Source organism: Notolepis coatsorum (genome assembly GCF_963971535.1).
Source record: "Notolepis coatsorum genome assembly, chromosome: 15".
Classification (NCBI taxonomy): Eukaryota; Metazoa; Chordata; class Actinopteri; order Aulopiformes; family Paralepididae; genus Notolepis; species Notolepis coatsorum.
Genome location: NC_140179.1, coordinates 36,410,374 through 36,434,318, shown reverse-complemented (window position 1 = coordinate 36,434,318; position 23,945 = coordinate 36,410,374). Strand labels below are relative to the sequence as shown.

The 23,945-nt window shown below is 41.3% G+C and overlaps 1 protein-coding gene across 1 annotated transcript in view; it reads right to left on the bottom strand.

Annotated features, from left to right (window-relative positions):
* Nucleotides 1–2,680: 2,680 nt before the first annotated feature.
* The window catches only part of LOC311241783 (host cell factor 2-like), a 54,546-nt gene continuing 33,281 nt past the window's right edge, over nucleotides 2,681–23,945 (bottom strand). Inside the window, exons 15-17 of the mRNA XM_084330690.1 lie at nucleotides 13,965–14,256; nucleotides 11,889–11,958; nucleotides 2,681–5,923 (exon numbers count right to left, since the gene is read on the bottom strand). Coding sequence (XP_084186816.1) covers nucleotides 5,914–5,923; nucleotides 11,889–11,958; nucleotides 13,965–14,256 — 372 coding nt within the window. The 3' untranslated portion in view covers nucleotides 2,681–5,913. The remainder of the gene's footprint in view (nucleotides 5,924–11,888; nucleotides 11,959–13,964; nucleotides 14,257–23,945) is intronic.

Here is a 23,945-nt window from a genome sequence, read left to right as displayed (position 1 = left end):
GTAAGCTCTACGCACAAATCTCATTAAGTTAACAGTCACTCGAGACAGGGACACTAGTATTGGTGCAGCTATATAACATGTATCGATAATTCACAATTTGTGGCAATTTTTTTATTATTTTTTTTTTATTTAAAAAATATTATTTTGTATAACTCACCCCGCCATACAGTCACAGTGACCTGCAACCACCTTTCCCGTGCCATCTAAGGCCACCCAATGTGGATCATCATTCACTCTGTAGGATGGTCTGACATCTGCCTGCAACAAGGTGCACCTTGTCAGTTTCCGGTGGAACACTGTTTCTACCCAACCAGAGACAAAGAAGCGGTATGCCTCTAAAGACTTAGTTCTCCATGGCTTCTGATGAGAATACACCTGAAATAACATCTCAGACCCCACGCTCTCCAGCCCTCTCCCAATGGCTGAATTTGATCACGAGACCGCCGCCATCTTTAAACGGATGATATAAAAACTGGGAACGAGATTAGCACGCGGCTGTTTTATTGTGGATCCCTTTGTCTCTACACCAAAGTGAGACTACTCTGAATCCTGGATCGAACGTAAGTAACGTTACGTTAGCATAACTAACACTTGAATAACTACAAATGAACAGATTGCAGAATGGGTATATAGATGTAAAAATCTAATCTAATCATCAAATCTAAACTAATCGTGACATTTATGACATACATATATGCAGTACTGTTACATTCTGCAATCTGTTAATAAAGTTTTCAATCAATCAATCAATCAATCAATCAATCCGGGCCTGTGACGGTCACTGTATCCATTCTGCAATCTGTTAATAAAGTTTTCAATCAATCAATCAATCAATCCGGGCCTGTGACGGTCACTGTACCCATTCTACAATCTGTTAATAAAGTTTTCAATCAATCAATCCGGGCCTGTGACGGTCACTGTACCCATTCTGCAATCTGTTAATAAAGTTTTCAATCAATCAATTAATCAATCAATCCGGGCCTGTGACGGTCACTGTACCCATTCTGTTACTGTTAATAAAGTTTTCAATCAATCAATCAATCAATCCGGGCCTGTGACGGTCACTGTACCCATTCTGCAATCTGTTAAAGTTTTCAATCAATCAATCAATCAATCCGGGACTGTGACGGTCACTGTACCCATTCTGCAATCTGTTAATAAAGTTTTCAATCAATCAATCTGGGCCTGTGACGGTCAATACCCATTCTGCAATCTGTTAATACAGTTTTCAATCAATCAATCAATCAATCCGGGCCTGTGACGGTCACTGTACCCATTCTGCAATCTGTTAATAAAGTTTTCAATCAATCAATCCGGGCCTGTGACGGTCACTGTACCCATTCTGCAATCTGTTAATAAAGTTTTCAATCAATCAATCAATCAATCCGGGCCTGTGGCAGTCACTGTACCCATTCTGCAATCTGTTAATAAAGTTTTCAATCAATCAATCAAACAATCCGGGCCTGTGACGGTCACTGTACCCATTCTGCAAACGGTTAATAAAGTTTTCAATCAATCAATCAATCAATCCGGGCCTGTGATGGTCACTGTACCCATTCTGCAATCTGTTAATAAAGTTTTCAATCAATCAATCAATCAATCCGGGCATGTGACGGTCACTGTACCCATTCTACAATCTGTTAAAGTTTTCAATCAATCAATCAATCAATCAACACGGCGCGAGACATTCCTAATCGAACAGAACTAAATTGGCAGCGAAAAAGACCGTTTTTAAGCATCGATTCCCCATGCACATGCGCAGATTGGCCACGGAGTGTGACGCAACACACATCCACCCTGGAACGTTCCATTAGAGGGGGTGTTGTGTTGTGAGAATGATAAGATAGAATTAAATATACAGTAAAAGGAATACAGTACAAATATACAGAAGTCTACAGTAAGTGTAATATTGCACAGTGTTGTGCATTTATAATCAGTAGCTTAGGCTACATAGTAGGCTAATGACAGCCTATTCTAGTCTAGCAGGTGCTGGTATAGACGTATAATATATGACATATGAAATTTTTTGCCTAGATATACGGTATATCTAGGCAAAAACTGTCATAGATGACTGAAAAATTAACTACTAGTCTATACCAGCACCTGCTAGACTAGAATAGGCACATATATAATATAAATGTGTAGTGTGCACTCAAATGAAAATCTGTTCTTTTATGTACTTGTTATGTTCAGAACACCACAAGAGTTAAAGATGCATTTACATTTAGTCATTTAGCTGACGCTTTTATCCAAAGTCAGCAGGGAGGGTACAACTCCATCAGCTGAGTAACAATATTCATCAAAGTGTTGAGTGCTACAGTGTAGGTTAGTAATATATAGGACAAGTGCATGACAGTAAGGTTGGTTAGTGTTTTTTATTTATTCATTTATTTTCATTTCAGATATTGATTGAAGAAGTGTGTCTTTAGTCGACGGCGAAAGATTGGACGGGTTTCGGCTGTCCTAACTGTGGTGGGAAGTTCCATTGTGGGGCAAGGACTGAGAATAGGCGACTTCTCTTTGATGACCCTCCCGGAGCTCGGATAGGAGTGGGTCTGAGGCGGCCAGAAGATGCGGAGCGTAGGGGTCTTGAGGGTGTGTAGTTAGAGACCATTGACTGGAGGTAGGTGGGAGCCAATAGGAAAAAATACTAAAATAATAGATACAATATTTAAAAAGGGTTCTCATAACCATTTTTATTCACATTTTCTAAATAAATTACATGCGATCTGGATCGTCTAAAGCCCAGTGCTAAAGCTAAAGGAAGTATCCAACATCCCTGATCGATCAAATTGTGCTAAAAAAATAATTTCTTGCATAGGACGAATCCAGGGAGAGGGTTACATATACTCACAGAGTAACATTAGGTGGGATTTTTTTTGATACAACTCACCAATATCTAAAACTGGAGTAGCGCTGCGTTCTACCTTTAAATCCCTTGTATTCCCACACCAACTGATGTCAAACAGCCCCGTGTTTACACCTGGCGTGAATGTGTCCTGGCTGACCCGATCGCAAGCGGACAGCTCTAAACACAGGTGTGAACAACACACCTGAGACGCACCGATATCCAACCGTTCACCTCAATTGGAGGTGATCTGGGCCACATCCTTTTAGCAGTGTATATTATGCATCCTGGGCCACATTGAAGGACCACCTACTTGGAAATACAATTTCTGATGTTTCTGATGTGCTCTATTGAATCAAATAACCAGTAGTGGATAGTCCCCATATACGTGTCCGTAAAATGGCACCTGTTGTGCACTGATCATCTCTCCTCCTTATTAACTTCAAATGTGAAGGTAGTCGACAGCAGAGATAAATACGATTAAAAAAAAAATCACATAACGCCCAGCAGGTTATTTAGTACAATGCCCCTCCATTTTCACTGTTGCAAAGTATCTGAAAAGTTGTCTAGCCTCTCTAAATTAAAGAGATTTCACAGTGACATTTAAATAAATTGTAATGGGGGGGCACTGCATGCGTGCTCTTACATTATGCCCATTTAGTCATGTAGGCCACAAGTGTTTTTTTTTATTTGCATAGTGAGCGGGGGACAATTCTATCCGATCACAAGTGGTCACTCGAGACGCATTCTGATGCCAGGTGTGAACAGATGTACTTAAGAGCCATCCACCTGTGATCGGATTACTAGAGACGCAGTTGAAGATGTTAATGTCGGGTGTGAAGTTAGGGCCATACAGAGCAATGAGAGTAAATGGTATAACCAGAAAGTGATATGAAGCCAGAATAATGAGAGGAAAGGTATAACCAGGAAGTGATATGAAGCCAGAATAATGAGGAAATGGTATAACCAGGAAGTGATATGAAGCCAGAATAATGAGGAAATGGTATAACCAGGAAGTGAAATGAAGCCAGAATAATGAGGAAATGGTATAACCAGGAAGTTATATGAAGCCATGCAGACTAATGAGAGGAAATGGTTAATTCAAGAAGTGATATGAAGCCATACAGACTAATGAGGAAACGGTTTAACCAGGAAGTGATATGAAGCCATACAGACTAATGAGGAAATGGTTTAACCAGGAAGTGATATGAAGCCATACAAACGAATGAGGAAATGGTTTAACCAGGAAGTGATATGAAGCCATACAAACTAATGAGGAAATGGTTTAACCAGGAAGTGATATGAAGCCATACAAACTAATGAGGAAACGGTTAATTCAAGAAGTGATATGAAGCCATACAGACTAATGAGAAGAAACGGTAAACCAGGAAGTGATATGAAGTTCTTATAATTAATGCACATTGAGCATGGCTTACTTGCAATGGTAAAAAAAACCAATAGATAAATATGAAATCAATAAAAACAGACTGTAAGGAAGAAATGTACAATTTGTGTGTTCCACGTTAAGAGCCTGCTTCTGTAATTGGTTTGTCTTTCGTCTTTCACATGTCTGACCCATCCAGTTCCACGTTCTCCCCCTGACTTGCATTTCTCTTGTTTGGCGAGTTCCCACAGGTGAGCGTTTCTGATGGCATCGGGCCAGTAGATTCACAGGAGGCGTCGTAGGACACAGAGTACCTCTCTAATCCATTAATATTAGGCTGTGATCACATTGGATGCCCTTTTTCTATGGTTTTGTCGCATGTCTCCTCCAAACTACGTGCCAATACTTTTTCGGGCGCTCTCAGTTGAAAAAAAATTCAACTTTAACTTGAATCGGCGTCAATGATCTTGACGAGGGACCAATCAAATCAACCGAGGGGAGGGATTACAAATCGGAGGTATTTGAACAGCAGCAAAACAACAATTATCAATAACGGAGAAGCTAATTTGGCAGTTTTAGACAAAACTAGTTTGTATGAGCAGATATGAACAGCAACGTCTGGAGGGCTGTGAGTAGTCATTTATGTAACGTTAGCTGAGGTAGCAACGGTAATCAGTGCAGGGTTCCCACAGACATTGCAAAATGAAATTCAAGACTTTCAAGTACTTTTCCAAGCACAGTCATTTTAAAAAGGGCATTTAAAGGGATACAATTCACTTTTAAATGCCATTTTTTTATAGAAAAAAGAACGGACCCAATATTTATGGCTTAAAACCATTTTTCCGACAATTAGTTACACTTTAAATAAAATAAATTATATTTCTTGATTCATTACAATTTTATCATGGATGAACAAAACTTTCAATGCGAATGGTTGATTTGAATTTCAAGGACTTTTTAAGCACCTTGTTAAAAAAAATTGCTGTTTTCAAGGAATTCCAGGCCTCGACTTTTTTGGATTAAAAAAAAATCAAGCACTTTAAGCACTTCAAGGACCTTGTGCGAACCCCCCTGCCGTTGCTCCCTGTGCCCTTTAGATTCTCCGTGTACACTGCCGCGCCTCGCGGTGCGAGCGCAAGAAAAAGGTGTCCGATGTGATCACAGCCTTACTGAACCGGGTAGAAGCCCCCATTACCTCGGGGGTCATCCGGCAAAAAAGTATCGAGCTCTATTCCATTAGACATCTAATGTCTTTCTATATAAAAATCACCAAGACATCAAACGTGTTGGATTTCTGACATGTTACATTATGGCTCTTTGTGTCGGGTCAACAACACGTAGTATATATATACAGTATATATATATAGCTTTCCTTTGCAAAGACCCAGGAAACAAATCAATACCTTCACTGTCACTACATATGGGCTACTACAGTTTTAAAAACATTCAGTGAAAAAGCATAGCTCCTCTTTATGTACATCGTATCTGCGTGAACAACAACAGTCTTTAAATATATACGGCATATAAAAATAAATTAACAAAAACATATTTAGAAGATTACTGTACAACATTTGTGTAGAGGGCACTGGCCGAGCTAGTGAGTGCACGTCTTGTAACGTCATTCCTGCCGCCCAGGGGTTCAGCCCAGGGGTTCAGCCCAGAGGTTCAGCCCAGACCGACATCAGCTGGAGCTGCAAGAGGAAGGAGGAGAAACGTGATGAACAAGGACTGAGCACTATACAGATATTCATTCAATCTTTATTTATACTCGATAATACACTGAGTAATTAAACTAATTTACAGTGCCGTCGAGATGTTACATACACAAGTGTCACAGTGTGTTCATAAATATAAAGACATCAGACAATCAGAATAATTGAGATTACATTTTAAAATACATTAAAAAAAATAATAATAAAAAATCTTTTAAAAAGAATAAAATAGCTCAAAATTAAAACAGAGGTAATAATTTAAAAACAATTACATATTGTGGTGACCTGATTGGTCATTAAGGTTCTAAACCGACCCATAGACACTAGAGTGTCTAGTTTCAGTGTTTCCTGCAGGGTATTCCATGATGTAGGGGCAAAAAAGCCAAAAGCAGATCTACCAAGTTCAGTACAAACTCTAGGCACTCTAAGTGTAAGCCAAAAACTGGATCGTGTACGATATTAACAAGGACTGAGCACTATACAGATATTAATATACAGATATTAACAAGGACTGAGAACTATACAGATATTAACAAGGACTGAGCACTATACAGATATTAATACAGATATTAACAAGGACTGAGCACTATACAGATATTAACAAGGACTGAGCACTATACAGATATTAATATACAGATATTAACAAGGACTGAGCACTATACAGATATTAATATACAGATATTAACAAGGACTGAGAACTATACAGATATTAACAAGGACTGAGCACTTTAATTTATACAAAGACGCCATGGGCGCATACAATAAGGCAATACAACTTGCGAGAAAGGAATATTTTTCCAAAATGATCTCAGAAAATATGGGTAACTCCAGGGTACTTTTTTCCACCATCGACCGGCTGATTAACATACCACCCCCCCATATACCGCAGCAATCAGCCGCAAAATGTGAAGAGTTCGCAGTTTTCTTTAATGAAAAAATATCATTGATTAGAGCAAGCATTACCGCTGATATAGATCTGGCTGTGAGTGAAAACCCACCTGAAATAACTATGGGGGAATTCACATGTATTACATTACCTGACCTCTGTAAGATTGTCTCTGAGTGTAATTCCGCCACCTCCTGCCTCGATCCTATACCAACAGCATTTCTCAAGCGGGTGTTCGATAGTGTCTCAAATCATGTCCTTGAAATCATAAATATGTCTCTTCAAACAGGCACTTTTCCAGATGCATTTAAAACGGCTGTAGTAAAACCACTACTAAAGAAAACAAACTTAGATGTAAACGAACTAAAAAGCTATAGGCCAATATCGAACCTTCCATTTATCAGCAAGATATTAGAAAAGATAGTCTCAGTACAAATAAACTCCTTTCTCAAAGATAATAACATCATGGAGGAATTACAATCAGGTTTCAGAACAAATCACAGCACTGAAACTGCCCTTACCAAAATAGTTAGCGACCTCAGGCTAAACTCCGATGCTGGCAAATTCTCAATTCTTGTCCTATTGGACCTTAGTGCAGCGTTCGATACGATTGACCATAATATCTTGATCAGTCGTCTTGAAAGACTGGTTGGCTTTTCCGATCATGTACTAAATTGGCTCATAACATACATTAAGGGGAGAAGGTTCTATGTTAAGCTTGGAGACAATGTATCCGAGGAACATGACAGCAGCTTTGGAGTTGCACAAGGAAGCTGCCTTGGTCCATTACTCTTCTCACTATATATGCTGCCCCTCGGGGACATCATTCGAGACCACAATGTATGCTTCCATAGTTATGCTGATGATACACAACTATATATCTCCGCAGAACCAAATAACACTACAGCCATACAGTCCATTACAAATTGTCTGTTAGCAATAAACAAGTGGATGAACAATAACTTCCTAAAATTAAACGAAAGCAAGACCGAAATCCTATTGATCGGCCCAAAAGCGAAAAGGGAAGTGCTGTGTGAAAACCTGGGGAGTCTGTCATCCTATGTAAAGACTGAGGTTACAAGCCTAGGTGTCATCTTGGACTCAGACCTGACCTTTAAGTCTCATATAAATAAGGCCATGAAAACGTCATTCTTCCACCTAAGAAACATAGCGAAAGTAAGACCTTTCGTAAATAAAAAGGATGCAGAGAAACTTATTCATGCTTTTGTATCAAGTCGGCTTGACTATTGTAATGCACTGTTCACTGGTCTTCCCAAAGCAACCATTGGGAAGCTTCAGCTTATCCAAAACTCTGCAGCTCGATTACTAACTCATACAAGGAGAAGAGAACATATCACTCCAGTCCTGGCCACTCTGCACTGGCTTCCAATAACTCATAGAATTGATTTTAAGGTCCTTTTCCTAACATATAAAGCTCTTAATGAGCAAGGCCCAAAATACATAGCAAATTCCCTAGTTAGTTATCTGCCCTCAAGAACGCTACGGTCATCCACTACAGGTTTACTAGACACGCCCAGAAACCAAAAGAGGATAGGAAGTATGGCATTTGCCAACTATGCCCCAAAACTATGGAACACACTACCAACACACATCAGAAACGCCAGCTCCATACACATTTTTAAAGGAAAATTAAAAACGTACCTATACAGTCTAGCTTACAAATAGTTATGGCTTGGAAAAACCTGATGGATCCATGAGGCTAGGATAAGCCTTGTGGACCCAACTTTTTAGATGAAGGAACGGGTACATACGCACACAATACACGACCACTGATGGATCCGTAGGGCTTGGAAAAGTCTTGTGGACCCAACTCTTTAGATGAGGGAACGGGTACATACGCACACAAGACGCGGCCACTGATGGGTCCATGGGGCTTGGATAAGTCCTGTGGACCCAACTCTGGCCACTGACCACATGAGGGAACGGGTACATACGCACACAATACACGGCCACTGATGGATCCATGGGACTTGGTAAAGCACTATGGACCCAACTATGACCACTGATAAAAACGTAACTACACTAGCGTTATAAGAGCTAAACATTGCTACCTACCATACAAGTGCATTGGTTTAGTGCACTTCCGGTTGCTACTGAGCGGACATGTTTGTGCGGACCTGTTCTCCCAAACTGGTAAGCAAATGACTGTTTTTACGTTATTTTCATTTTTACGTTACTATTATTATTATTATTATTATTATTATTTTTTTTAAACATTGATCTTAACTGATCACTGTGACTTTATTGCTTTTATCGTTATATATGCCTATATTTGTGTACAGCACTTTGAGCTACATGACATGTATGAAAGGTGCTTTATAAATACTTACTTACTATACAGATATTAATATACAGATATTAACAAGAACTGAGAACTATACAGATATTAATATACAGATATTAACAAGGACTGAGCACTATACAGATATTAATATACAGATATTAACAAGGACTGAGAACTATACAGATATTAACAAGGACTGAGCACTATACAGATATTAATATACAGATATTAACAAGGACTGAGAACTATACAGATATTAACAAGGACTGAGCACTATACAGATATTAATATACAAATATTAACAAGGACTGAGAACTATACAGATATTAATATACAGATATTAACAAGGACTGAGCACTATACAGATATTAATATACAGATATTAACAAGGACTGAGAACTATACAGATATTAACAAGGACTGAGCACTATACAGATATTAATATACAGATATTAACAAGGACTGAGAACTATACAGATATTAACAAGGACTGAGCACTATACAGATATTAATATACAAATATTAACAAGGACTGAGAACTATACAGATATTAATATACAGATATTAACAAGGACTGAGCACTATACAGATATTAACACGGACTGAGAACTATACAGATATTAACAAGGACTGAGCACTATACAGATATTAATATACAGATATTAACAAGGACTGAGAACTATACAGATATTAATATACAGATATTAACAAGGACTGATAACTACAGATATTAACAAGGACTGAGCACTATACAGATATTAACAAGGACTGATCACTATACAGATATTAACAAGGACTGATAACTATACAGATATTAACAAGGACTGATCACTATACAGATATTAACAAGGACTGAGCACTATACAGATATTAATATACAGATATTAACAAGGACTGAGCACTATACAGATATTAACAAGGACAGAGAACTATACAGATATTAACAAGGACTGAGAACTATACAGATATTAATACAGATATTAACAAGGACTGAGAACTATACAGATATTAATATACAGATATTAACAAGGACTGAGAACTATACAGATATTAACAAGGACTGAGAACTATACAGATATTAACAAGGACTGAGAACTATTCAGATATTAACAAGGACTGAGCACTATACAGATATTAACAAGGACTGAGCACTATACAGATATTAATATACAGATATTAACAAGGACTGAGCACTATACAGATATTAACAAGGACTGATCACTATACAGATATTAACAAGGACTGATAACTATACAGATATTAACAAGGACTGATCACTATACAGATATTAACAAGGACTGATAACTATACAGATATTAACAAGGACTGATAACTATACAGATATTAACAAGGACTGATCACTATACAGATATTAACAAGGACTGATAACTATACAGATATGAACAAGGACTGAGAACTATACAGATATTAATATACAGATATTAACAAGGACTGAGCACTATACAGATATTAACAAGGACTGATAACTAACAGATATTAACAAGGACTGATCACTATACAGATATTAACAAGGACTGATCACTATACAGATATTAACAAGGACTGAGAACTATACATATATTAATATACAGATATTAACAAGGACTGAGCACTATACAGATATTAACAAGGACTGAGAACTATACAGATATTAATATACAGATATTAACAAGGACTGAGAACTATACAGATATTAATATATAGATATTAACAAGGACTGAGAACTATACAGATATTAATATACAGATATTAACAAGGACTGATCACTATACAGATATTAACAAGGACTGAGAACTATACAGATATTAATATACAGATATTAACAAGGACTGAGAACTATACAAATATTAATATACAGATATTAACAAGGACTGAGAACTATACAGATATGAACAAGGACTGAGCACTATACAGATATTAATATACAGATATTAACAAGGACTGAGCACTATACAGATATTAACAAGGACTGAGAACTATACAGATATTAATATACAGATATTAACAAGGACTGATCACTATACAGATATTAACAAGGACTGATAACTATACAGATATTAACAAGGACTGATCACTATACAGATATTAACAAGGACTGAGCACTATACAGATATTAACAAGGACTGAGCACTATACAGATATTAACAAGGACTGAGCACTATACAGATATTAATATACAGATATTAACAAGGACTGAGAACTATACAGATATTAACAAGGACTGAGAACTATACAGATATTAACAAGGACTGAGAACTATACAGATATTAACAAGGACTGAGCACTATACAGATATTAATATACAGATATTAACAAGGACTGATAACTACAGATATTAACAAGGACTGAGCACTATACAGATATTAACAAGGACTGCTCACTATACAGATATTAACAAGGACTGCTCACTATACATATATTAACAAGGACTGATAACTATACAGATATTAACAAGGACTGAGAACTACACAGATATTAACAAGGACTGAGAACTATACAGATATCAATATACAGATATTAACAAGGACTGAGCACTATACAGATATTAACAAGGACTGATAACTAACAGATATTAACAAGGACTGATAACTAACAGATATTAACAAGGACTGATCACTATACAGATATTAATACACAGATATTAACAAGGACTGATCACTATACAGATATTAATATACAGATATTAACAAGGACTGAGCACTATACAGATATTAATATACAGATATTAACAGAGGTGAGAAGGGAGTAGTAACCTGTCAGCAGTGTCAGGCCCAGCAGCCCTGTCTGCTCTGGTTGATGATGCTCTCAGCTTGCTGCTGGTATCTAAAGAGGTGATAAAGAGACCCAGAGTTACACACCAAACAGCTCCTCACTAACCGGTTACAGAGTGGGTTCAAGGCACACGTTCCTTTAAGCCACACAGTGCCGGTACCAGGACGACAGTTAGGAGTTGGAAAACATTTAAATGGGAACTATTTGAGAGTGCGAGAGAGAGAGACGAGAGTGTGATGCGCGTGTGTGTATGTGTGCTCGAGTTGCGAGTGTGTGTAAGCAGGAGGAGGGGGCTGAGGAGAGATCGCTCTGAGACTCACAGCGTATGAGCCTCTCTCTCTCTCTCCCTCTTTTTCTCTCTTTTGGGGAAGTGCAAGTGTCTGACAGGGAAACTGCTTCCGCATTATTTCCACTCACTCCGTTTTGGTCATAACTTCAATGTTACACTAACTTCCTCGAATTGTTGATTGTGGGCGGTGGCTACAACACCCACAGAAGGAGCTGAGGTATGCAGATCAGCATTAATACGTAGGCTAGCGAGGCAATTCTGAATTTCTTTTATAAAACTTTTTTTTATATGTAATTAATTTTTTTTTTATAATAATAATAATAAAGAAATCCATATTTATCGATAATTTTGTCCCGATTTTATCGATTCTTCCAAATGACATTGTCTCAGCCTTAATATAATGTCAGGTAGAGCGTTTACTCTTACTGTTATAGTAAATATATTCACTCAAATTCTTTATTGCCTATATTTATGGTAAAGTATAATATAACCGATACAGACCATCATCTGCACCTTTGTTCACATGATTTATTTTTCTCATATATTTACAGTATATTCAGAGTTAATTATATAGTTTACAGTTTATTTTTCTCATTTCTATATTAAAATCAAATTTTATTACCCATGTTTATGTCTTTCTACTATTACCCTGCCCATACCTGTACACCCCCCCCCCCCCATGCTGCTATGATGCCCAAATTCAAGGGGGATCAATAAAGGAATATCTTATCAACACACATACCGTAATTCCTCTAATAGTAACCCCGGCTTGTATTTGTTTCAACTGTAGCGGGTACCAGGCTTGTATTAGGAGGAGGCATGTATAAGAGAGAGGCCTATATTTCTAATTTTCAAACAGATCATAATGAATAAAGCAACATTTTGTGTCAGTTTGAACCCAGTAAAATGTACTGGGTTCATTTATTGAAACCAAGTACTGTATGAAATAGTAAACAGTGCAATTACAGGTGGTCACTGGTCATTTCAACGTTTTCAAAGTGAAATCAAGTAACTAGCTCAGTATGCAGCTCAGTATATTAGTAACCCGGCTTGTATTAGGAGGCCGGCTTATAATTGCTTAGCTCAAGAGCGCACCCGGCCATTAATAGAGACCCGGCTTGTATTTGAATACCGGTTACTATTAGAGGAATTACGGTATATACATATATGATGGGTCTATTCAGATTCAAAACACACACACAAACACATATAGTCTATATATATATATACTGTATATGATGGGTCTATTCAGATTCAAAACAAACACATACATAGTCTGTATATATATATATATATATATATATATATATATATATATATATATATATACTGTATATGATGGGTCTATTCAGAATCAAAACACACAGTATATATACAGTACTATATATATATATTAAGGCTGTCAATCAATTAAAATATTTAATCTGATTAATAATGATAATAATAATATCTTAAATTTATATAGCGCCTTTCAGGAGATTAATCGCATGATTGTCCATAGTTAACTTGCGATTAATCGCATATTTCTTTCAAGTTTTAATACTCTTATCAACATGAGTCAACAAATGCTTGCTTTATGCAGCCATTTAACACAAAATGATGACCCTCATGCATTGCAAATTTGCATACAATTCAAAATAACTTAAAAGAAAATCTCTCCCTCTAAAACGTTAATCGTGAATTAAAATAAATAGTGGCATTAAAGTACTTGTGCGTTAACGCGTTAATATCGCATTAACACACACACACACCAAACAGGATCCCTCACCTTGGATCCAGCGGATCTGCGTGGCGGGGCCGTAGCCCAGCGCGTTCTTGGCGGCGATGCGGAACACGACGGCCGGCCGGTTGGGGGCGGAGCAGTCGACGTGGGCGTTGCCCAGGTGGGCGGAGCCCACGGTGCAGGAGGTCTTGGTGCCGCGGTAGATGCGGATGAAGGCCATCGGCCCGGCGGCAGTGCCCGCGCGACTCTTTCGCACCGCCAGGTACATGGAGTACTCCAGGATGCGGCCCGAGGGGGAGGGGGGGGCCTGCCACGCAATGTGGACCGTGTCGTTCACCTGGGGCGGGAGGAGAGAGGATGGATCATCATTATACCCAGTGTTGTAGTCGAGTCACCAAAGAAGAGCCGGAGTAGAGTCCCCATTACCCTAGTCCCACTAGCCATCAAAATATTTAAAATAATAATAATAATCTGAACGCAGTCAATGCTCGAGTCCAAGTCATCAGTGTTCAAGTCGAGTCACGAGTCCTGAAAATCAGTCAGGACACGAGTACTAGAACACTGATTATACCTATATCTGTTAAGTTAACTTCTACTACAGCCTTTACGGTAATTTGTGTAAAGGTGAATGGGCGCTGTTGTTGCGCGTCACTGGTTTTGGACTAGAGGAAGGCTGTGGCCACTACGCTGTGGAGAGCGTGAAATAAAAACGAATGAAAAGACAACAGTTGTCTTATTTGCGGATTACCATGGTAGCAGAGGATGTCGGCCTCTAACGTTACTAACTACAGGCAGCCGCCTGGCCTGGACGCGTGAACACTTAAGGTAACTAACTTGCGTTCAGCGTTTCTCTGATTGGCCACGACGCCCACGTGGCCTCTGCCGCTCTCCTTCATGAATACGCTCGTTCAGAACGCTCTCCAGAAAAACACAAAGCCGCCATCTTTAATGTGTCACATAGGTCGCATAGGTAATATTAATAGGTTGCCGCGGCATTATGCATTCGTAATCCCCCCTACATAATAACCACGCAGGTTAATCAAGCAACGCTCGCACAATACCTAGCTTAATAATAAGTAGGCAATTGGCACAAGTGTAAATTATACATTCGTCACTCAGTTTTAACATCGACGGTTAGCTCAACTCGTTCGTCAGCTTGCTGTGGAGCCTATGGTCAGTTTGTGACAAGTTCGAATCACTTATTTTTTTTTTTGATTTTTTTTTTACGTTAAATTAATTTATCATCTCTCTATATAAACGTAACTAGCTATTCATATCAATCGAAATAACGTTAATCTCCGCGAGCCTTCAGAGCTGCTCTTCTTGATATGTTGCAGAAAAAAAGAATAGAAGTGATTCGAACTTGTCACCAACTGACCATAGGCTCCACAGCAAGGTGACGAACGAGTTGAGCTAACCGTTGATGTTAAAACTGAGTGACGAATGTAGTGGGGAGTGTAAACAGTGATTCAACCCCCCTCAATGTACAGTGATTCAAACCCATAACGTTACGCGAAATAACAGCATATAGCGTTATGAATAAAACGCAAAATAACAGCATATAACGTTATGTTATATAACGTTTATGAGTGAATCTGGTAGAGTCAAGTTAGACCGCGCTCACAAGTTCTAACACTGGGTGCTGTAATCCCATAAAGTTCAGTATATCAAAAAGCAGGGTAGCCGGACCAGCACTCTCAGGTTCAATGTTTTTAATGGCAGCCTGAATAGATAGCAGACATGTTTCGGACAATGTCCTTCAGTGATATGGCTAGCAATGGAAATACATTCAAGATGGTAGTTAAATACACCTGGCAGGTAATTACATGACATGACACGGCAGGAAATGACATCACAACGCAGGTGTGCCGGTGCAATGTGACCAAAGGAATGACCTATCAAAGTAGAGTCCAATCATAAATCCATAAATTATACATATATATATAGATATATCTATATCTAACACCAATCTATATTATAAACAATACAAAACAAAACAAAATTACCAGAAACTTGATATTATAACATATAACATGCCCATTAATTTCTAGGGCTAATTGAGCCCCTTTACATATTTAATTAAATAGTTTCAAATTATACATTGGGCATCCTTGAGAAACATACCTCTTGTTTAGCAACAAACAACATCTTTAATAAAACCAGAAATAACACTGTAGGTGTAAGGAGGTTAGAGGAAACAGGTTAAAACGTTCTCTTCATTCATTCCTCTAGGTTCGATGCAATTGAACAGGTGGATATAATAACATTCACGTTGCAACAGCAACTTGTGTCTGTCTCCACCTCGTGCGGGCCTGAGTACTAACTCTAGTCCCATATATTTGAGATTGTTGACGGTATGTTTACACTTGGAGAAATGTCGAGCTACCGACGACTTGACATCTGAATTTCTCACAGCACATTTGTGTTCACTGATTCTTGATTTAAAGGCTCTCATTGTTTTGCCCACATAAGAAAAATTACAAGGACATTTTAGCAAATACACCAGATTAGACGAATTACACGTAATCCGTCCTTTGACTGGTATATTTTTCCCCGTTTTAGGATGTGCGAAAAATGTACCTTTAATCATGCCTCGGCACTGTACACAGGATTGGCAGGGAAAATTCCCATCTGGGATATTGGACATAAAATGAGAAGGTTTCTTTAAGGGCAAATCAGTTTTGACTAGGAGATTAGATAAATTCGCTTGTCTCTTATAAAAATTGTTAGGCGAATGCTGAAACGCTGCCCCTATAAGAGGGTCGGACTGCAGAATATGCCAATGTTTATTGACAATACTCCGTGTGTCTCTCGTGATAGGGCTGTAAGTAGACACAAAAGATACTTTGTCTGTTTTGTCTTCTTTCTTTCTGGGGGTGAACAACGTGGCCCTATCGATATGTTTGGTTTTGTTCAGGGCTTTGAGTGTCAAATCGGCACTGTAGCCTCTTTCGTGGAAACTGCCACGGAGGACCTCTGCTTGTGCAATAAATCTATCGTCAGTATCACATATTCTCTTATAACGAAGTATTTGGCTATAAGGTAGACTATTCTTCAAGGCTGGGGTGTGATAACTGGAATAATGCAAGAACGAGTTACGGTCTGTCTCCTTTTTAAAAACCTCTGTGTGTAATGAGATGCCATTAGGGGCTTTCTTGATCAGAACATCGAGGAAAGGTAAATTATGCATATCAAAATTCAATGTAAACTTTATCGTTTCTCTACAGGTGTTCAGGTACTCAAGGAAGGCAAAAAGCTCAGATGATGAACCAGACCAAATAAGAAACAGATCGTCAATATAGCGCATATAAGATTTGACAAATTTCTCAAACGGGTTATTATTAAAGATATGATCTACTTCATATTTGGACATATAAAGATTGGCTAGGTTCACAGCGGCTGGAGAGCCCATGCTGAGGCCTCTGTTTTGCAAGTAGTATTTATCTTGGAATCTAAAATAATTTCTAGTTAGAACTAGGTCGGTTAAACTAACTAGCGCTTCTTCTGTTGGGGGGAGTAATACTTCCCTCGAGTTTAAATAAAAACTCAGAGCTTCAAGTGCGTCAGCATGTGGAATGCTGGGGTAAAGACTGACTACATCTATGGTAACTAGTAAGTCTGTAGGACTAATGTTGCAGGTCGAAAGCCTGTTCAAAAAAGTTGTAGTATCTTTTAAGTAACCACGTTGAGAAGAGGCCAAATCTTTAATATGCGCATCAATGAATTGAGAGATTTTTTCTGTGGCAGAGCCAATACCAGAAACAATATGTCTACCAGGAGGGTTAATCAGATCCTTGTGGATTTTAGGTAAAGTGTAAATAATAGGGGTAACCGGGTACTCTACAAACATAAACTTAAATTCATTTTCTGTAATTGCCTGACAATCTCAGGCTTTTGAGGACCGTTTTGATTTCCGTAGAAAATCTAAACACAGGGTCTGAATTTAAAAGGGTATATACCTCAATCTCGTTCAATTGTCTGTTAATCTCAGATACATATGAGCTCTTATTTTGGAGCACGATACCAGAACCTTTGTCGGCTTTTCTAAAAATTAAATCATCTTTCTTCATGAGTTCCTTAAGTGCTGCAGACTCTGATTCAAGTAAATTTGGGTAAAGATGGGCTTTGTGACTGGTCTCACATAACTTAAGGACATCATTTTGTACCAATCTGCAGAAAGTTTCAACTGAGGGAGGGTTGAGATGGAGAGTAAACAGGCTACAGGGTTTAAATACTTTTCTTTTAGGAAAAAGGGAGGTGTCTGGCTCTGTCGCAGGCCTAGCATCAACATCATCACTTATAGGCACATTTTCGTTAGCAACATATTGAGTTCTCTTATCAAACCCTCTGGCATAAAATGCTTTCAACTTAATGTTTCTAAAAAACTTAAATAGCTCTACCTTGGTAGTAAATGAGTCCACCTTACGGGCCGGGACAAACGATAAACCTTTAGAAAGGATATTGTGGCGTGGGTCGCTCAATAGTGCATCAGAAATGTTGACAATATTGGATGTAATGCTTATCACCGGAACCGTGGGTTTCTTTCTCTGGCTCCGCCTCGTCTTCCTGTGGGTTCTCTCTCCGGTCGGGGAGGAAGCGGAGCGTCCTGCTCGTAGCGAAAAATAGACTGGCTTCGGAGGGGGTATCTGCCCGGCTGAGAGGGCGCCTCGTCTGAGCTCACCGCTGTGGAGGAGGAGTCAGTATGCCGTTGCCTGTCTCTGGGCTGCCAATTCAGCCTGCGGTTCCTGGAAGGTGGATTATGGAGCCATGGGTACACCATATGCGCTGCGTAGTCTTGCTCATCTCTTCTCCTCTTGGCTCTCTTGTGCAGCTCGATGTCGTGTTTGTAATTATCGAGTTTGTTTATTCGGAGTTTGATCAGATTTCGCTCGAGACGGCGTCTCCATGGTGGACTATATTGTTGATTTTGAACAGAAGTACAACCGGATCAAGAAATTCGATATGGTTCTACCCGACGCTGTTTTAGCATTCAAACTACTGGATACAGCAGGCCTCGACATAAAAGACAAACAACTGGCATTGACTGCCTGTGGTAAGCACACCTTTGTTGATATGAAGTCAGGACTGAAACGTATATTTGGGGAAAAGACGGAGAAAAAGGCAGGGGCCATTACTGTGAAGCAAGATGCAGCTTTTTACACAGATCAGAGACGAGAGCAGCAGAGGCGGGAGCCGCAAGCTCAAAGTGGACAAGCGAGGGGGGCCATTCGCAGGCACAAATCCGCTTGATAAATTTGGAAGACAAACGAAGTGTGGGATTTGTCAGAGCACATTCCACTGGGTGAAAGATTGCCCAAACAAGAAAGAATATGTAAAGGTGATGGAAGAAAATGAAGAACCAGATGAGTGTAATATAACTTTATATTCCTTTTTTCTAAGGAATCAGATGTGGAGATATTCATGGTTGAGGCTCTGGGAACGGCCGTCATTGATACGGCGTGCACACGGACTGTATGTGGTGAAAAATGGCTGGATAACTATGTTGGGGGACTAAATGAGAAACAAGTCAAAGGATTGGTTAGCACAGAGAGTAGGAAACCTTTTAAGTTTGGGGATGGGCGAGTTGTACATTCTACAAAAAAGGTCAAGATACCAGCCAAGATAGGAGAAACAAAATGTTGTATTGAAACAGAAGTAGTTCCATCTGACATCCCTTTACTGCTCAGTAAAACGTCACTAAAGAGAGCAGGAGCTGTGTTGAACCTGGAAAACGATACAGCTATAATGTTTCAGAAACCAGTAGCTCTGGAGTTGACTTCATCTGGACACTACTGTCTGAACATACTGGATAAAGAGTCCCCAAGTGAAGCATATGAGAATGTGGTCTTGGCCATCACAGATAATATGACCAGTGTGGAAAAACACAAAGCTTTACTTAAACTTCACAAGCAATTTGGACATGCATCAGTTGATAGACTGAAGAAGCTGCTGACAAATGCTGGAAACACGGATGATGAATGCACTGCTATTCTAAGGGAAATAGTAGGAAAATGTGAGATATGTCTCAAGTACAGCAAGGCTAAGCCCAAGCCTGCTGTTAGTCTGCCCATGGCCTCCAGGTACAATGAGACTGTGGCAGTTGATCTACATGAGCTAGAACCAAATGTGTGGTACCTACACATTATCGATCACGTCACTCGCTTTAGTGCGGGTAGCATCGTGACCTCAAAGAAGCCAAGTGTGATAGTGAAAAACTTTGTACATTCCTGGATCAGTGTCCATGGTCCACCTGAGCGTCTCTTCAGTGACAACGGTGGAGAGTTCAATAATGAGGAAATAAGAGACATTTCGGAGAACTTCAACATCGAGATCAAGACGACTGCTGGCTACAGTCCATGGAGCAATGGTTTGCTGGAATGCCACAACCAATCCCTTACAGAGATACTACTGAAGGTAAAACTTGACAAAGGATTTGACTGGAAAACAGCTCTTGATTGGGCACTCATGGCAAAGAACACAATGCAGAACGTGCATGGCTACAGTCCACATCAGCTGGTGTTTGGACAGAACCCGAACCTTCCCTCTGTGTTTGTTGACCAGCCACCTGCTTCAGAGGGAACTACAATGAGCGCATGGGTGGGTAAGCACATAACAGCATTACATGCAGCAAGGAAAGCTTTCACGGAGGCAGAATGCTCAGAGAGAATCAGACGAGCTCTTCGAAAGCAGCTTTGTCCAACAGATGAGAAGTATGAAATGGGAGACAAAGTGTTCTAGAAAAGGATAGACTGTGTTGAATGGAAAGGCCCTGGGGTTGTGATAGGGCAAGATGGGGTACGTCATGGTGGGACATATGTCAGGGTTCATCAATCTAGGCTGCGAAAAGTGCACCCTGGGGAAAGTAATACTGTGGGCAATATCGATGTATCTGTTACTGATAGTGATGTGCCTGTTACTGACAATGATATGAATAGTAACAGTGGGGACATGCCCGTTACTGATGGTGATATAAATGGTGACATGAACAATGACGTAGAGGCAGCGGGTGTAGCAAACCAGGATATAGATAACCCTCATGGGATCAATCAAGAAGATTATCAGACAGGCATAAAGGTAAAAACCGGTCAGACAATCAGCTTTGTGGATAATGTAACAGGTGTTCCTCACACAGCTAAAGTGATGGGACGAGCAGGAAAGGCTACAGGAAAACACAGCAACTGGTACAACCTACAATACTTAGAACCTTTTGACATCACCGGTACTATGGGGTCAGCTGATCTTACTAAAGTAGACAACTTTCAGGTTAAGCCACTAGATGGTGTAGAACTAGATGGTGGAGAACTATGCTCTGATATGCAGGAAAATGATTTATTAGTAACAGAGGGTGTATCATTTGATAAGGCTAAACAAGATGAAATCAGTAGCTGGAAGAAAAATTAGGTGGTTTCTCTCTTTGAGAATAGATCCGGTGAGGGACAAATGGAACCGGTTGACGGTTCCTTTGTCGATATGGGGAGATCTCGCCCACTGGAGGAGGCTGGGTATCCTCACCATTGGGGTCCCCATAGGCAGCAGGGGCTCACACGCCACGGTCTTCACAGACGCCTCTCTCACGGGTTGGGGAGGGACGTGTCGGACCCATGCAGTGGGGGGCAGCTGGACAGGTCATGCTGGCCCGGCTACCCTGCATATCAATGTGTTGGAGTTGAAGGCGGTCCTCCTGGTCCTCAAACGGTTCGACCACCTAGTGGTAGGCGAACACGTTTTGGTCAGGACGGACAGTATGACGACGGCGGCGGCGTATATCAACGGGCAGGGTGGGACTCGTTCCATCCACCTGCTCCGGGCGGCGGTCGAACTGTTGCTATGGGCATCCCGCAGGCTGCGCAGTCTGAGGGCGCTCCACATTCCTGGTACAGAGAATATGGGGGCGGATATGATGTCTCGGGGCGGTCCTCATCACGACGAGTGGGAACTCCGCCCCGACATAGTCAGACAGATCTGGGATCGGTTCGGGGAGGCCTCTGTAGATCTGTTTGCGTGCCGACGCTCTCACAAGTGCCCCTTGTGGTTCTCGCTTAGTCGAGCAGATCATCCCCCCTTGGGGGTGGATACCTTCTCGACCTTTCCATGGCCGCCCGGTCTTCTGTACGCCTTTCCTCCTGTACAGCTGTTGAGTCAGCTGTTGGAGCGGATACGGAGGGAGTGCAGGACGGTGATCCTGGTCGCGCCGGACCGGGGCACGGCAGTGTTCTTGATCCAGCTTCTGGTCGCTCCTCCTTGGGTCATTCCGTGGTCGGCGACGGCCCTCTCACAGCACGACGGGTCACTGTTCTGTTTTCCGGTGTTGAGCCAATGCCTGTTGGTGTGGCTGGTGGGAGGGTGAGTCTGGAGAGGATGGACCCCTCTGTGGTTGATACCATCCGGTGTGCGCATGCTCCCTCCACTGTCGCGGTTTACGCGGGCAGATGGCGTGCGTTCCAAGAGTGGTGTAAGGGGGGGGGGGGGCTGGGACCCAGTCTCCGGCCCCCTGGATGCTGTCCTGAGTTATCTCCAGTCTCTTCTTGATAGACTGTCGGCCTCGACGGTGAGGGTATATGCGGCGGCTATATCCTCCTATCATGAGGGAATTGAAGGGACTGTTTTGTTCAGCCACCATCTTGTGAAGCGTTTCCTGCTTGGCGCTCGACGCGTTAAGCCGGTGCAACGCTCCTTGGCTCCGACTTGGGATCTTCAATTGGTCCTCGGTCGGTTGTCCTTGGCCCCGTTTGAGCTGCTCGAGCAGGCGCCGTTGGGACAGCTGTCTTTCAAGACCGCGTTCCTACTGGCTGTCACTTCGGCTAAACGCGTGGGTGAGCTCTGTGCTCTCTCGGTACGTCCAGAGTGCCTGTCTTTTCGGGCCGATTGCGGTGCCACTCTGCGACCTAATCCTGCTTTCGTGCCTAAATATCCGGAGTTCCTTCCGCTCCCGGGATATTGTGGTTCAGGCGTTTCGTCCTCCTCCTCACGCCAGTGAGTTGGATGCAGGCCTTCACCTGTCATGTCCAGTCCGTGCTTTGGGAATTTACCTCAGCCGTACTCAGGACCTCAGGGTTACGATCAGCTTTTTGTCTGTTACGGTGGGTCTCGTGCTGGTAAGGCACTGTCGAAACAGCGCCTGTCCCATTGGTTGTGCGAGGGCATTGCCCTCTGCTACACATTGGCTGGGCAGGATCCCCTGGGGGCGTCAGGGCGCACTCCACTCGTGGGGTGGCTGCCTCTGCCGCTCTCCTGGGTGGGGCCTCGGTGGAGGACATCTGTGCTGCAGCTTCATGGTCCTCCCCGGGCCCCTTTGTAAGGTTTTACCTCATGGACATGACCGGGGGTTCCGTCTCCCAGGCGGTTCTGGGGTCTGTGGCCTTTCCTGCTTCCCGTCCTTTGGTAGGGTAGCAGGAGTGTGTGGGTATGGGCCACGGTGTGTTGAGTCACACGTGGTTCCGCCTGTGCGGTGTGTTCAAGGGGTTCTAGTTCCCTCTTGTTCGCATTCAGGTGGAGTTGACTGCGCCCCCCCTTCATTAGGAAGGATGGGGTGACAGGGCTCCCTGCACCCCTTGATGTGGGCTTACGGGTCCTCAGGGGGTACATCTGTCGGGTCTCGCGTCCGCTCTAACCCATATCTCATTAGGCTAGAGCGGGACGCGATAGCCATATACGATATATAACGATAGGTTATGTATATAACCTAGTTATATTAGTATTGGCTGAGCGTCCCGCTCTACGCGGCCCTGAGTTCCCCCTGAGGGATCTTTTACTGGAACGAGATTTGGCGAGGAAGAGTGTTTGGTGACCATAGCCATGGTTTTATAGGCTACGCCTCCATAGGGGCGGGGCCCGATCAGGTATGGGTGCATTAAGTTGTTCGTGTACAGTAGGTACTAGGAGATAAGGGGTATCTCATTAGGCTAGAGCGGGACGCTCAGCCAATACTAATATAACTAGGTTATATACATAACCTATCGTTATGCCTTAACGCTAATGGCACGCATACCAGCGAGGGTAACTGCTGAAGGCACTGAAAGAGGATTT